Source organism: Letharia columbiana, assembly GCF_014066305.1.
Source record: "Letharia columbiana isolate WasteWater2 chromosome Unknown Sc0000002_s0, whole genome shotgun sequence".
NCBI lineage: Eukaryota > Fungi > Ascomycota > Lecanoromycetes > Lecanorales > Parmeliaceae > Letharia > Letharia columbiana.
This window is the reverse complement of record NW_023501038.1, coordinates 737,695-751,306: the sequence shown is the minus strand read 5'-3', so window position 1 is coordinate 751,306 and position 13,612 is coordinate 737,695. Positions and strand designations below refer to the sequence as shown.

The window sequence follows — 13,612 nt, the reverse complement described above, 5'->3', positions numbered from 1 at the left end:
GCATTGCCAGCATCAAAGCATTATAGGATTCCTTCCTTATCAATGTCAATGTGTCTTTTCAAATGTCCTTCCATCGAGTACTGCCTCTACTCCCAGCCCTCTCCGACCAAGCACTCAGAGACCGATGGGCCATTCAACCAGACACCCTCATAAGCTCCAAGATCATGCCCGACGAGACGCCGAAAGCTGCAGCGAGTGAAAACCAGTCTCCGACCCCTACTCCGAGAAGCCTTTCTTCCCCGCCAGAAGAAGGAGTCCAGAAATCACCGGGCGAGGAGTCACTGGAGGACTACGAATCACCGAAGTACCGTACTCATTCCTTGTCCCAAGCAGCTAGGACCAGCAGCCGCCCTTCCAGAACAGAACAGTTGTCGGTTCCGAGGAAGAGTGTGGTAGAGAAGTGGCAAGAAGATTCACCAAGCTCGATCTGTCTCTGTCAGCCGGACCCTAAGGTTCCACGACCAAGAAACGGTACTTACCTCACATTCCCACATGCTTCCTAATTGCGGTCGTCTACCTCCTCATTACTCGTCTTTACTACTGTCACTGATTTGATGGTGCCTGTTGACTGATATCCCTATTCTGCAGCTTTTATCCTTTACCGCCAGCACCACCAACAGGCCGTAGTCGCTCAGAATCCGGGTCTCGCGAATCCTGAAATCTCGAAAATCATCGGCGACCACTGGAGAAACTCATCGACAGAAAACAGAGATCATTGGAAGCTGCTAGCAGAGGTAAGAGGACGATCTGTCCCAGTGCAGTACACATGGTGCTGATCTCAATCAGGAAGAGAAACTCCGCCACCAGAAGCAATACCCTGACTACAGATATCAGCCTCGACGTAGCACCCGCAACAGCTCCATCGCCGGTCCCGCAGCAAACTCGGCTGAAGGCGACCAACGCAGGTGCCAAAAGTGCGGAGGGCGCAGCATCGCCGCATCCACCATGATGTCCGGTCCGGGATTCCCGAACCCAGCGACGCCATACTCCCCAAACCAACCTCCCAACTCCGCCACGAGCGCCGGCCGCTTCATGCGAAGTCTGGGCAGCCCTCCTACCAGCAATCCAGGGGGCAACCCCGCCGCCGGATACCGCCATCGCCCATCGACAGCCAATGTTGCATCGCTCACTCTGAGCTCCCCACGGTACAAGCGCCAGGACTCCGGACAGCCCTCACCGCGCTTCAAGCGCCCGGAACCGAGCCAGATTTCTCCGAGAAGCCCAGATCCCAAGCGTCGCCGGGTGACCAACGCCTCCTACGCCCCCGTCCGGGCCGCCAACAATCCGACGACGCCCTTCCCCTTCCCCACCGGCCAGCGGCGCCAATCCCTCCCCCGCGCCGACTTCATGGGCCCCAGCATCAACAGCCCGTTCACAATGGGCCCACCTCCACGCCCACACCACACCCAACACCACCCCGAAACCTCCCTCACCCTCGCCCCCTTCCAAAACCCCCAATCCGGCAGCAGCAACAACAACAACAACAACAACAACAACATGGGCATCGACACGCAAGCCAAATCCCTCGAAGCAATGATCCTCTCCATCCCCACCCTGGGCAAAATCCGCGTCCTCTCCAAAATCTCCCCCCCCCTGGCGCCCCCGAGCCCCGCGTCCCCCGCCGCCCGCCGGCCCCGCGGCCTCGTCATCGCCCTCGACGCCGCCGACGCCGCCGCCCTCGACGCCCTGACCGCCACCGTCGAAGCGACCCTGTCCTCCCACGCGCCCCGCGTCTTCCGGACCCCGAAACCCCCGCCCGACGCCCCCGCCACCTTCCAATCCTACCTCCGCCTCATGGACGACCACCACACCCTCTCCGCCCAGATCATCGACCACATCACCACCGCCGGCACCCCCGGCCCCGAGCGCGACGCCGACGCCCCGATGGACTCGCCCTCGCCCGTGTCGCCGAAATCGTTCCCGGCGCCGAAACCCGCCGCGGGGCCGACCCCCGGGATCCCCGTCGCCATCGTGCCGGGCTGGCAGGTGACGTGGAGCGACTGGTTCGCGAGCCGGGTCGAGATCCGGGACGCGTACAGCCCGATGGACCACTGGCAGTGGGGGGCGACGCTGTGGCGGAACGTGGTCGGGGCGGACGTGACGGTCGCGGTGCAGGCGCCCGTCGCCGTCGCGGTGGGGCCGGAACCGTCGTCGTCGTCGTCGCCGGACAGGGCGGGGGAGGGGGAGGGGAAGGGCAAGGGAGCCGGTGAGGCGGCGGTGAAGGATGGGCCGAGGGCGGGGCACGAGAAGGGGAGGAACGGGGGCGGGGTGGGAGGTGAGGTTGGAGGAGGCGAGGGCGGTGATTGTGAGGGGGGAGAGGGACGGCGGGGTCGCGGAGGGGGGGTTGAGGAGGGTGGGGTTCGAGATTGGGGAGTGGGTGAGGGGGTGGGAGGAGAGGGAGGAGAGGGCGGCGAGGAGGGGGAGTTAGGATGGTGGGAAGGGAGGGGGTTGGATAGGAGTGGTGATGTACTTTAGATGTCTTGGTTCGTTTTAATAGCATAGCGTTCTGGATTGTTGGACGCTTCGAACGTGGATGGTCTTCGGGATATATTTCGTCTCCGTGAGCATGTATTGTTCTGTACTTCTCTCTTTGGATGGCCTGGATAGCCGTATATGCATCTCAGATATCTTCGGCTGTCGTCAACCTTCTGGACTGTGAGCTCCCTATGTGACACAAACAACAAAAAACTCCGGGGATATCATGCATGCCTCTCGCCAAGGGCAATCCACAGTACGCCTGACCCATGCACTCGTGTCATCATGCATAGAATACAGTCAAGATTAACTCGACTCGGCCTATTCAATGCTTCTTCTTGCCCCGCTGCAGTTGCATGCTAGCCAATGAATGGTCCGAATGAGAATAGATGGAAAGAAATTTACGTCCGTCATGGCAGGAGTGACGCATCTGCTTCGCACTGAACGAGATAGGCAAGTCCAGTCGTTGTTTTGTCGTGGTTATTGTAGGCTAAGGAATTATCGCTTCTTAGCACCAATGCCATTGCTCAGCTTCGACTTTGCCGGCCTTTTGGGCGGCGGGGAGGTTTCCGCGTCGCTCGAGTCGGTATCAATGGAGTCGTGGTCAATGTCATCCTCCGAGGCTTCGTCGACTGAGTCGTTGTCTGTCGATGACGCTTCTTCGTCGAAGAGTCCCTCCTCTTCGCTCTCGCTGTCTTCATCCTCTGCATCAGCGGTGCCATTTATAGTCGTGGGCATCTCCTCTTCGCTATCCTCCTCGTCGCTGTCTCCGTCGCTGCCAATTGTATCGTAATCTACCTGTCCGGTCAAGTCTTGACCCTTCGCTCCGGCTTTCGACTGCGGTAAATCACTTGCGTTCTCCGCTATCTGGTCCTGCCCTTCCTCTTCAGAGCTCGACTCTTCCTGCCCCTCCACATAAATCACGCCTTCCTCATCGTCCTCGTCAATAGCATTGGCTGCCCTTGACCGCGCTTGCATGCTCTTCCTCAAGTTCATTTGCGCCTCAAGCATATCCAGCTTGCCCTTCAATGAAAGCAACGAATGCAAGCTATTTGCGCGGTCTTTGACAACACGATGGAGTGACGCGAGCTTTTTCATGACCTCTGGCTGCCCCGCGAGATAACCTCCGTGAGCAACGAGGGTCCACTGTATCCAGACCATGAGACTCCCAGCTCGACCTGGTCGGCTATGGAGACGCTCTGCTAGGCGTTGTAACAGCAATGTGGCGAATGATGAATCGAGACGTTCGATGGTGGCACGGACCGTGGCAAGATCCTTGACATGAAAACAAGTCTCGAGAAGGTTGGTATCATTTGTGCGGAGAGATTGCGTTAGAACCGTACCAAGCGACATTCCGGAGGGAAGCTGCTGCAGACTTCGATCGCCGGCCGGCACGAGACTTTGCGCATCTGGGTCTATGAAGCTAGCTTGAACGTCGACAGCCTCAAGGGCATTAACTCGGATGAGGTCCCCAAAGGACGGCTCCCCTACTTCTTCGTCATGTCCAGGCGCAATATCAGTGTCTAGATCTTCTTGCGCGGCATCTTCCTTAGCTTCCACATCCTCCATCTCAACATCATCTTCAGATCCTGATTCCTTCTCTCCTTCCCGCGCACTGGCCTCGCCTACTTGGGCTGGAACATCATCTTCTTCAAACTCGCTTTCCTCTTTTCCGCTTGAGATATCTATGACTTCTGGTGGATCATCCTTCATTGGCACATCCGCTGTGCCTCCGCCATTTGCCACCAGCGTCCGAGATTCGTCGACATGATTCTTTCCCATATCCTTGACGCCATTCATGACTACAGCTCCAACACCAGCGCCACTCTTCGCCTTGACAATGTCCGTCATCTCGTTCAATAAGAGATTGCCAGTACCCTCGTCTCGCCAATGGACCGTATCAAAGAGAAGGTTGACGCCTCCTTCCGCCCAAGCCAAAGCAATGTCATTCCCTTGAAACGAAGCATTGAGAAGTGGCACAATACTGGAGAATTTGTCAGGCCTTCTCATCCTGATTTGGGCAGCCGCTTTCCGTGTCCTTTGCTTCATCCTAGCTTTTAAGCTCTCGGACTCTTTATTCGAAGAAGCGTTACCGAAATCGAATGGTTCAGGGAAGATCTCGAGCACTCCATCCTTGTTGACAGCAGCAAGCACCTCCTGTGGTTGAACCATTCGGACCGAAAGATCACTAGGCTTTTCGGCCTTAGTCAAGTAGCCCAGTCCGGAGTAAAGGTCGAGGGAAATGACTTCGTTTTCGGTACGCAATGAGCCAATCAGTGTGGGAGAGTCGCCGTTGAAGACGTTGATAAAACGATCGCTTTCGGCAGCAGTCAAGAACGTAACGCCGCTCGAAGCCCTAGGTGCAGAGTTCACTATACTGTGAACAGTGTTGGTGGACGCATTGAAGACTGGCGGCTGCTCCTTAGACTCTGGGTCCAAGATGTAGGCGTGATGGGAGGCACAAATTACAGATGATGGCAATGGCCGCAGAGTATTTGCAGGTCCATTTGGCAGTATAACAGTTCTGGAACTGTCAGTTTGGCCCATGAATCGAAGAGTCAGGACCTTCCAACCTTAACACTCTGTTCTTCCTCAAATCCCACTGCACGAGCCTCCCATCTCCGCCTATGCTCCACCCCTCGGCATAGACCCCAATATTAGCAAACCGGAAATCTCTTATGCCATGTGTGTGTGCCTCTCTCAATGCTCCCACAGTTTTCGCCTCTGCGGGTGAGAACATCTGCACCTCCGAGTCACTCGTCCCTAATGCCACCACAACGTTCCTGGCTTGATCCTTGGGCACATCTCCGTTGACCAGATCACTACGTTTCCGCTTCTTCTTGGATTCTTGGTGATGCCGGTCTCGGTGGTTTTCGCCATAGTAGCCCCAATCCAAGCAGGTTATCGAGGCCTTTGAATTGATCGTGTGCTCGCAACGTAACCGGCCAGTGTTGGTGTCATGTATGCGAAGATGCTGCGCATCAAAACCTTGGATGACCGAAGCGAATAAGGAGAGCTGGAAATGAGAGGGAGAGAAGGACGATCGGAGGATGGAGGATCTGTTGGCGGTTTGTGTGTTGGAAGACGCTGCAGGATTTGCGACTGAGGAGACGTTGGAGGCTACCGCCTTGGGTGCCTTTTTATTCCCCATTATGATGGATGTTGACTGCAGATATTGTACTGGCCCTTGAGAACGGATCAGCAGGAGGTTCTCAATTCACGCATGAGGCTGCTGGATTTTTCCTCCGTGATTTTCTGGAATGATTTTTTTGATAATAGTTGCGCTAGGCGAGGCGAGTCCATGCCGCCAAGCCAAGTCCGAGGGATCTCGGGATCACTAGGATTTAAGCACTGCCACCACTGCTCTGTGCTCTTTGAACGGAACAGTTCTACTAAGGGGTAGCAAAGGATGAGAAATGGAAGCCTACGGAGCAGTATTCATGTGGACTAGCTGCAAAAGCCTGAAGGAAGTACGTCTGTTAACTATCCCACACAAACAAGACGGAGCCCCCGACTAACAAATATATGAAGCTATACCAACAAGGTAGCAAGCAAAGCCATAGCAAAATAAGCCCCGAAAGATGTACTTAGCAAAAATGCATCATAAACAAATAGCATCGTAGCAAGCAGCTAGGAAGCCTTCTGTAAGCACTAAGTCTGCTTTCGTAGCATATCAAGCAACCAACCCTATGATAGGCCAGATCTAATGGTGTAGGTAGTACCGGACTGCTGAGTGAGGTGGTGAGCTGCTCGGTAGCTGCAAAGTAGGCTTTGGTAGCTGTAGATAGGCTGCTCTGGTATGACAGGCTTCTTTGGTACGATAGGCTGCTCTGGTATTTGTGGAGTAGGCTGCTCGGTACTGTGGAGTAGGCTGCTGTGGTACTGATGGAGCTGACTGTGATATGACGGGCTGCTCGGTAACTGTAGGGTAGACTTTGGTAGCTCTGGAGTAGGCTGCTCTGGTACTGATGGAGCTGACTGTGGTATGACTGGCATAGACTGCTCTGGTAGCTCTGGGGTAAGCTGCTTTGGTAGCTCTGGAGTAGGCTTTGGTAGCTGTGGAGTAGGCTTTGGTAGCTCGGAGCAGGCTGCTCTGGTACTGATGGAGCTGACTGTATTACGACGGGCTGCTCTGGTAGCTGTAATGTAGGCTGCTCTGATAGCTTTGGAGCAGGCTCTGACAGCTGTGGTACGGTAGGCTGCTCAGGTAAGGTAGGCTGCTCGGATGTGATAGGCTGCTCTGGTACGATAGGCTGCTCCGGTAGCTGTGGTGGCTGGTCTCGTACTCCGCTGTGGAACTCGATAAGGGACTCAAATCGTGTATAGAACAAGCTTGTAAAGCTATGATAGTCTGCTGAGACGGAGCTAACTCGTTAAGAAGACGGATAGCGTTAGAATTCGTGTCGGCTCAGTTACCAGCGTCGTCCATAAGAAGTAAATCAAGCCATTCGAGGTACTGCTTTAATGTATACTCGTAGCCGGATATTATGGTGTGAAAGTGTTTTAGCCATTGAGTAGCGGATACTCCATTGCCGAAGAAGCAATCACTGCGAGTGAATTGAGGACCAGTCGACTTGTAGGCCATGCTTGCCATAGACTTAGCAAGATCTAATAGGAGACTGCCACTGAGATGGGCCAGCTTGACGAAGGTGAAATGGCAATAATGGGAGAGGGGCTCTCCGAGCTCTCCACTGAGGTAAAATGAATGATTTGGAGAATAAATCACTAACCAGCCAATGAACGGCTGTGAAAGACTTCAAACGAACGTATAACAACAAGATCACTTGCAAGGCCACGATTACCATCTGGGCAAGACCTCCAGTTGAACGAAACAGTTCTACTATGTGGGTAGCAAAGGATATAGAATCTATGGAAGCCTACGGCAGCAGGATATTTATCCCACCAGGCCGAGCTATACTACATATGGACTAGCTGCAAAAGCCTGCAAGAAGTCACGCCTGTTATCTGTGCTCTCTCTACCTTACCTACCTACCACTCTCTACTCCGCATCATCTCTTCCATTCCCACTGCATGTGAGGGAACATGACCGCCGTGTCTTCCATGGTGTCTCTGTCTAACTAATTCTCTTCCATAAATCTGATGTAATTCACTCAGCGCCTCGTCCGTGTTGGAAGGAATCACCTCCTCGGCCACGAATCCAACCTCTCAGCTCTGTCAGAGAACAGCAGTGGTGCCAGTTCCAACTTCAAAATGTCTCAACAACAATCCAACATTGTTGTTCATCTCTGAATACTGTTTCTACTAGGTACAATTCTACGGGTGTCCTTCTGTTCCTCTCAAGCAGCAGGTATCTGATCGTTGTTGCCTGTTCTCAGCCACTATGAGTACGCGAGGCTGCCACTGCTATGATGATGGAGAAACGCGCGATAGAAGTGTCATCGTGGCGGTACCTAGCTTCAACTCTCCACTGACTGATATCTACCAATTTTAGAGGCATCATATCGCGTGTTTCTTACGTGATAAGGATACAGACGGCAGGCTACTTTTTTGCCTTCGGAACGAATGTGTGAGTCAAATGCGGGGCTTGCTCGGAAGAGAACGGCCCGTGGGTATGAGTGGAAAGTTAAGGAAGGATGAGATACAGCATCTTGAGACGGATGAAAAATAATACGTCGCTGGTGAAAGAGAGGTGGTGGTGGTTGCTGAAGGAAGACACATGACGCAATGAAAGTGAAGTGGACTCGGGAGGGGGCTTATAATTAAAAGGGAACGCGAAAGATAGGGGGGGAATTGTAAACAGACTTCAAGCTTTTTAGACCTACCTTATCCCTGCAGCCGCGGGCTAAGCCGCTAAAAAGCAAGTGCGTTGTTATTCTCATACATAAACGAACTTAAGCTGTAATTTTCTCTTTTCCCCCCTCGCAAGTTGCCCCCAAAATTGCCAGTCATACTACTACTTAACAGCCTCGGCCGCCCGCCCATGTCCTCCGACCTCTGGCCAACGCATCCTATCGAAGCATTAAGTCTCGTGACCTGCATAACTTTTCACTTTTCACCTTTCACTGGCTTATTTATTCATTCATTGGTCTGCCTCAGCCACAGCCCTAATCTGAGCCGACTTGAACGCGGTCGCTTTAATTAGTAAGACCTTGCGCGCCTCTAGTCCCCTCAAAACACACCCGGCAATATTGAGGCCATACAAAACCGCCAAGACCTTTCGTGTCAAGATCAACAATTATTGACCTTTCACACCCAATCCAATATTTCTTCCAAGCGTTGCGCCATATCCCTTTCACTTGATTTCTCAGCATAATCTTGTTGGCTGTTGAAGCATTGGAAGGACCTAGAACAATACAATAAATTGCGATCGCTGTCTCAATACCTCAGTACTTGACACTCAACACTCACACAATCGCGCACTCCCAACCCTTTAGCCCTCACCTCCGTCGTTCCCATCTCAACAAGCCTGGTCTTGGGTTGCTTCATCACCCGTCGCAACTGCCTTCACAAGAAGCCCATGGCGTTATCGGAGCCGGAGCGCGGCGCATTCGAGGGCAAGTTCGGCCTTGAGCAGGACGAGATGGATTTTGGTACACACGATCATGCGTGAGTCAACTCACTCATGCACATCTTGTTGTCTACAGTGAGTTGCTGATAAGGTACTTGTGTTTATAGATTACAAAATGTTCACCACCCCAAAGACTCATCACTGAACTCCTCCACCTCCTTGAACACCTCAGCTCACGACGCAAACGCGCAAATAAGTGCGCACGACTTTACATCATCTATGACCAATGGTATTGATCACGCAGATATTCACTTGAATGACACTCAGGCATCCCTTGAGCCAAGCTCAAGTCTTCCGAATTCTGGCGAGACTGGGGACAGCCTACTATTCTCATCGAGTCAGTCTGCGCCCGATGATATTGTCGATCACTCTTCAATAAAGCTAGACGCCACCCCAGTTGAAACTTCATCAGCGCTTGTTCAGCAGCCAACTTCTGATCTTCGTGAAGAAACTCAGCCTGTAAGTCAGGAGCAGACCGCCGAGATCAAGGAGCAAAAATTGCAGCAACATCTCATCAATGATCCCGATTTAGCCAACGGATTGGTTGCCGGCGCATCGGATCCGATCCCAGTGAATTCAGAGCTACCACCACAGACAGACTCTACTGCGGCCTTAATCTTTCAACAGCCTCAGATGAGTGCCACAATGTCTCCGGAGCCTGCAGTAGCTCCATCGCTCAGCGAGGACAACGCTTCTGCTCTGCAGCCTTCAAAAGAGTTTGCCTCAATACCTACTACAAACCTCCCGCACCATCCACCAGTCCCTGTACCCGAAGGTGCATCAACTGAGGCACCCATAGATCCGGCGCCGTCGCCGGCTCTTCCAGCAGAGAAGTCATCACCAGTGACGGAGACAGAGAGTCAGTCAAAGGACCAGGTCATGCAGGACGTGCCATCTTCTCCCGCGAAAGTGGCCAGGGAGCGGGAAGGCGATGACCTAGAAGATGGACCAGCGGCGAAGCGCTCAAAGACTGAACAGGATGCTACCGCGGATTTCAAGGTTCCTGAGCGGCCAGCGATCAATACGCAGGTCAATGGCACGCATACAGATGCGCCCCAAACATCAGCACCTCCAATGACCCAACTCCAGCACAAGCACTGTATGAGGACTATCCAAAACGTCAAGCGTATTCAGTCATCTACCGCCTTCAGACAGCCGGTCGACTATTTGGTATTGAACATCCCAAGCTACCCAAATATCATCAGAAAACCTATGGATTTGAGAACCCTGGAAGAGAATCTGAAGGAAAACAAGTATGCTACGGTTGACGCGTTCACAGCGGATTTCAATCAGATAGTACAGAACTGCGAGGCCTTCAATGGCCGTGAGAGCACTTTCACGAAGTTCGCGAATGAGATGAAAGCCTCCTTCGACAAGAACATGTCAAAAATACCGGGACCTGATGTCGTGGAGCCAAGTCCGGCCGACAGAAAGAAGAAGGCAATTATACCGCCAGCAGCCAAGGTGGCACCGCCTCGACGAGAATCACGATCTTCGTTGCCGGGCCCTGCACGATCACCTGTATCGACAGGCTCTCCGCAAACATTCGCTTTGAATCCTCAAGGCGTACCTCTGATTCGTCGCGATTCAACTTTCGGAGACGGTCGACCAAAGCGAGAGATCCATCCACCTGCACCACGGGATCTACCCTACGCAAACCAGAAGCCAAAAAAGAAGAAGTACCAATGGGAGTTGAAGTTCTGTGAAAAGGTTTTGACCGAGCTTTCGAAGCCGAAGTACAATCACCTCTCATGGCCTTTCATGACTGCAGTCGACCCCGTTGCCCTGAACATCCCAACCTATCATAGCATCATCAAGAAGCCCATGGATTTTGGTAGTATGAAGTTGAAGCTGGATCAGGGCGAGTATGAAAATGCCAAGGAGTTCGAGGCCGACGCTCGTCAGGTGTTCCAAAACTGCTATCGCTTCAACCCCCAAAGTGACCCTATCAACCATACCGGGCATCAATTCGAAGCCGTATTCGATAGTGAATGGGCCAAGAAGCGGGACTGGATTGAGGCGAATACGCCCGGCTCTGGTCCTCAATCCGCTGGTAGCTCTGAGCCCGAAGACAGCGATGAAGAAGAGGAGGAGGAGGATGAAGAGGAGGAAGAGCAGACTCAGCTTTCGAAACTACAGCAGCAAATTGCCGCGATGTCGAGGCAGGTCGAGTTAATCACACAAAAAAAGAAGTCACCTCCAGTGTCTAGCAAGAAGGCCACAAAAGGAGCCAAGCCTGTCCGCAAAGACACGAAAAAAACTGCTGCGCCCGCCAGAGCGGAGAAAAAAGCGGTTTCAAAGCCAGCCAAAAAGGAGAAGACGCCATATGTAACCTATGAGCAGAAGCAAGATATTTCGAATCGCATCAACAGCTTGTCCGAAACCAAAATGGCGACTGCGCTCAGGATCATCCGGGACAACATGCCAAATCTACAGGTGAGACTTAATCCAGACAAGAGATTTTTTTTATATCTATCCAACGAAGCCATCTTAGAATATGAAATAGACACTAATCTAAATCAAAAGCAGGGCGTGCAGGACGATGAACTTGAGCTTGACATTGACGAGCTATCCGACGAAGTTCTCCACAAACTTCTTGTCTTTGTACGAAAGCATGCACCCCGTTCCGACGACGCTCCCGCTCGACCGGCTCCGGCAGCATCTAGCGCAGCACCGACACGGAAAAAGAACAAGCCCATGAGCAAGACTGAGCAAGAAGCTAGGATTGCACAAGTCCAGAGCGGTCTGTCTGCATTCCAGAAGGGAGGCTCTGCTCCCGGCTGTAAGTTACTCTTCTCGGGATGGCTATACGTGACTCCATGCTTACCCTTCGATGCAGATGACGACCCAGTGGCAGGTCAGGAGAGCAGTGGAGAAGACGAGAGCTCCGAGAGTGAAGAAGAGTGAAGGCCTTATTCCTGATCGGCAGCCATCTCACGATCTGTGTCGGCCTCGATTGGGCTTCACCGTGTTTTGCGAGACCGAAACACACTGACCAACACTATGAACCCTCCTTGTATTCTATTACTTCATCGGTCAACTCCAAAGAATTAGGTGCTGGAAAAATGAGGCTGAACATTAGCGAGCGCTGTGGACTTGAAAGAAAAGCTGGCTTGCAAAAGCAAGCAACGAACGACGGTGATGAGCAAAGACTGATCTTCTCTTCCTGCAGTGGACGAAAATGTTACCCAGCTCTATTCGTATGTACAGATTGGTAGTGGGCTTTGCGGCTCTCGAGTAGCAAACACCTAGCATGTTACTTCGAGCTATAGCGTTGATCACACAGTCCTAATGACATGGCATCGCTCTCCAATGGACTACCGCAACTTGCTAATCCCTAACGCCGAGAGGACTACTATCATCTATGCATTCTGATTAGTTCCCCCAGTAACAAAACATCTAAATCCATCGCCATATTCCCACACACCTTCTCGACTACTGCCTGATAACCCCAAATGTTTCCCCTCCTCCAATCGCACGTTCAATCCATCCCCAAAACATAACCTCCACCATCCTCTCCACCAACCATGCCCACCTCCGGGCCCCCGGACCCCACATCCTCCCCGCCGCCCCCCGACACCGCCCAACCCCCCCTCCCACCCATCCTCCTCGCCCTCTCCGGCCCCACCTCCTCCGGCAAAACCACCCTCGCCGCCGCCCTCCACGCCATCTTCCCCCCGCCCCACTCCCTCACCATCCACGCCGACGACTTCTACAGACCCGACTCCGAAATCCCCACCACCCACGACGGCCTCCAGGACTGGGACTGCGCCGGCAGCCTCGACCTGGCGGCCCTGGCCGCCGTCCTCCACGGCCTCCGGTCCGGCGGTCCCGCGCCCGCGCGCCTGCTGCGCCAGGGCAACTTCGCCCCCGACGGCGTGCACGGCGCCCCCCCCACCACCGGCGGCATCAGCGCGGCGACGGTGGAGCGGCTGAGGAGGGCGGCGGCGGCGGCGCGGGGGGACGGGCGGACCCTCGTCGTGGTGGAGGGGTTCCTGCTCTTCGGGCGGAGCGTGCCGGGCGGGGTGCGGGACCTGTTCGACGTCAAGGTGCTGCTGCGGGCGGGGCGGGGGCAGGCGCGGGCGCGGCGGGCGGGCAGGGGCGCGTACGTGACGCTCGAGGGGTTCTGGCACGATCCGGAGGGTTATTTCGATCGGGTCGTGTGGCCGAATTATGTCGCGGAGCATGGGGGCATGGTGGACGGGGGGGAAGGGGAGGGGGATGGGGTCGTGGAGGGGGGAGGGGAGTTTTGGGCAGCGGGTTTATTGTTCGGATCCGAGGTGGGGGGTGGAGGAGTGTTTGGAGTGGGTCGTTGGGGTTGTGGGGGGGGAGATGGGAGGGAGGGAGCTTCTTTGAGGGGGGGGGGGATGGTGAGGGGGGGGTGGGGGAACGGGTTGGGTGGTGAGGGGTGGGGGAACCGGGTTGATGGTGAGGGGTGGGGGGGAACCGGGTTGGGGGTTGGGTTACGTGTTCTCGTTGTGGGGAGAGGGTGCCATGGCGTGGTCTCGAGGGTTCGTGAGGCTTTCTTTGCTTGGGTTGGGTGCATCGGTGCTTGTACGAGATACCCCCCTTTTCCGCCGTGTGCTTTCTGGCGTCATGAGCTTCTAC

General features: G+C 54.2%; 4 protein-coding genes across 4 annotated transcripts; 2 read left to right on the top strand and 2 right to left on the bottom strand.

Moving 5' to 3' along the window:
- Window positions 1–62: 62 nt before the first annotated feature.
- Window positions 63–2,475, top strand: HO173_001223 (uncharacterized protein; the record flags this gene model as incomplete). Its single annotated transcript, XM_037303166.1, has 3 exons — window positions 63–471; window positions 589–734; window positions 787–2,475. 3 exons carry the CDS (start codon window positions 63–65, stop codon window positions 2,473–2,475), a joined length of 2,244 nt encoding a protein of 747 aa, XP_037169813.1.
- A 498-nt stretch (window positions 2,476–2,973) lies between these two features.
- HO173_001222 (uncharacterized protein) lies at window positions 2,974–5,626 on the bottom strand (the record flags this gene model as incomplete). Its single annotated transcript, XM_037303165.1, has 2 exons — window positions 2,974–4,999; window positions 5,049–5,626. 2 exons carry the CDS (start codon window positions 5,624–5,626, stop codon window positions 2,974–2,976), a joined length of 2,604 nt encoding a protein of 867 aa, XP_037169812.1.
- Window positions 5,627–6,006: 380 nt separating this feature from the next.
- Window positions 6,007–7,060, bottom strand: HO173_001221 (uncharacterized protein; the record flags this gene model as incomplete). The annotated part of the gene is made up of 3 exons (XM_037303164.1): window positions 6,007–6,105; window positions 6,162–6,829; window positions 6,892–7,060. The coding sequence occupies 3 exons, from the start codon at window positions 7,058–7,060 to the stop codon at window positions 6,007–6,009; spliced, it is 936 nt and encodes a 311-aa protein (XP_037169811.1).
- A 1,893-nt stretch (window positions 7,061–8,953) lies between these two features.
- HO173_001220 (uncharacterized protein) lies at window positions 8,954–11,911 on the top strand (the record flags this gene model as incomplete). The annotated part of the gene is made up of 4 exons (XM_037303163.1): window positions 8,954–9,042; window positions 9,112–11,440; window positions 11,534–11,786; window positions 11,844–11,911. The coding sequence occupies 4 exons, from the start codon at window positions 8,954–8,956 to the stop codon at window positions 11,909–11,911; spliced, it is 2,739 nt and encodes a 912-aa protein (XP_037169810.1).
- Window positions 11,912–13,612: the final 1,701 nt, after the last annotated feature.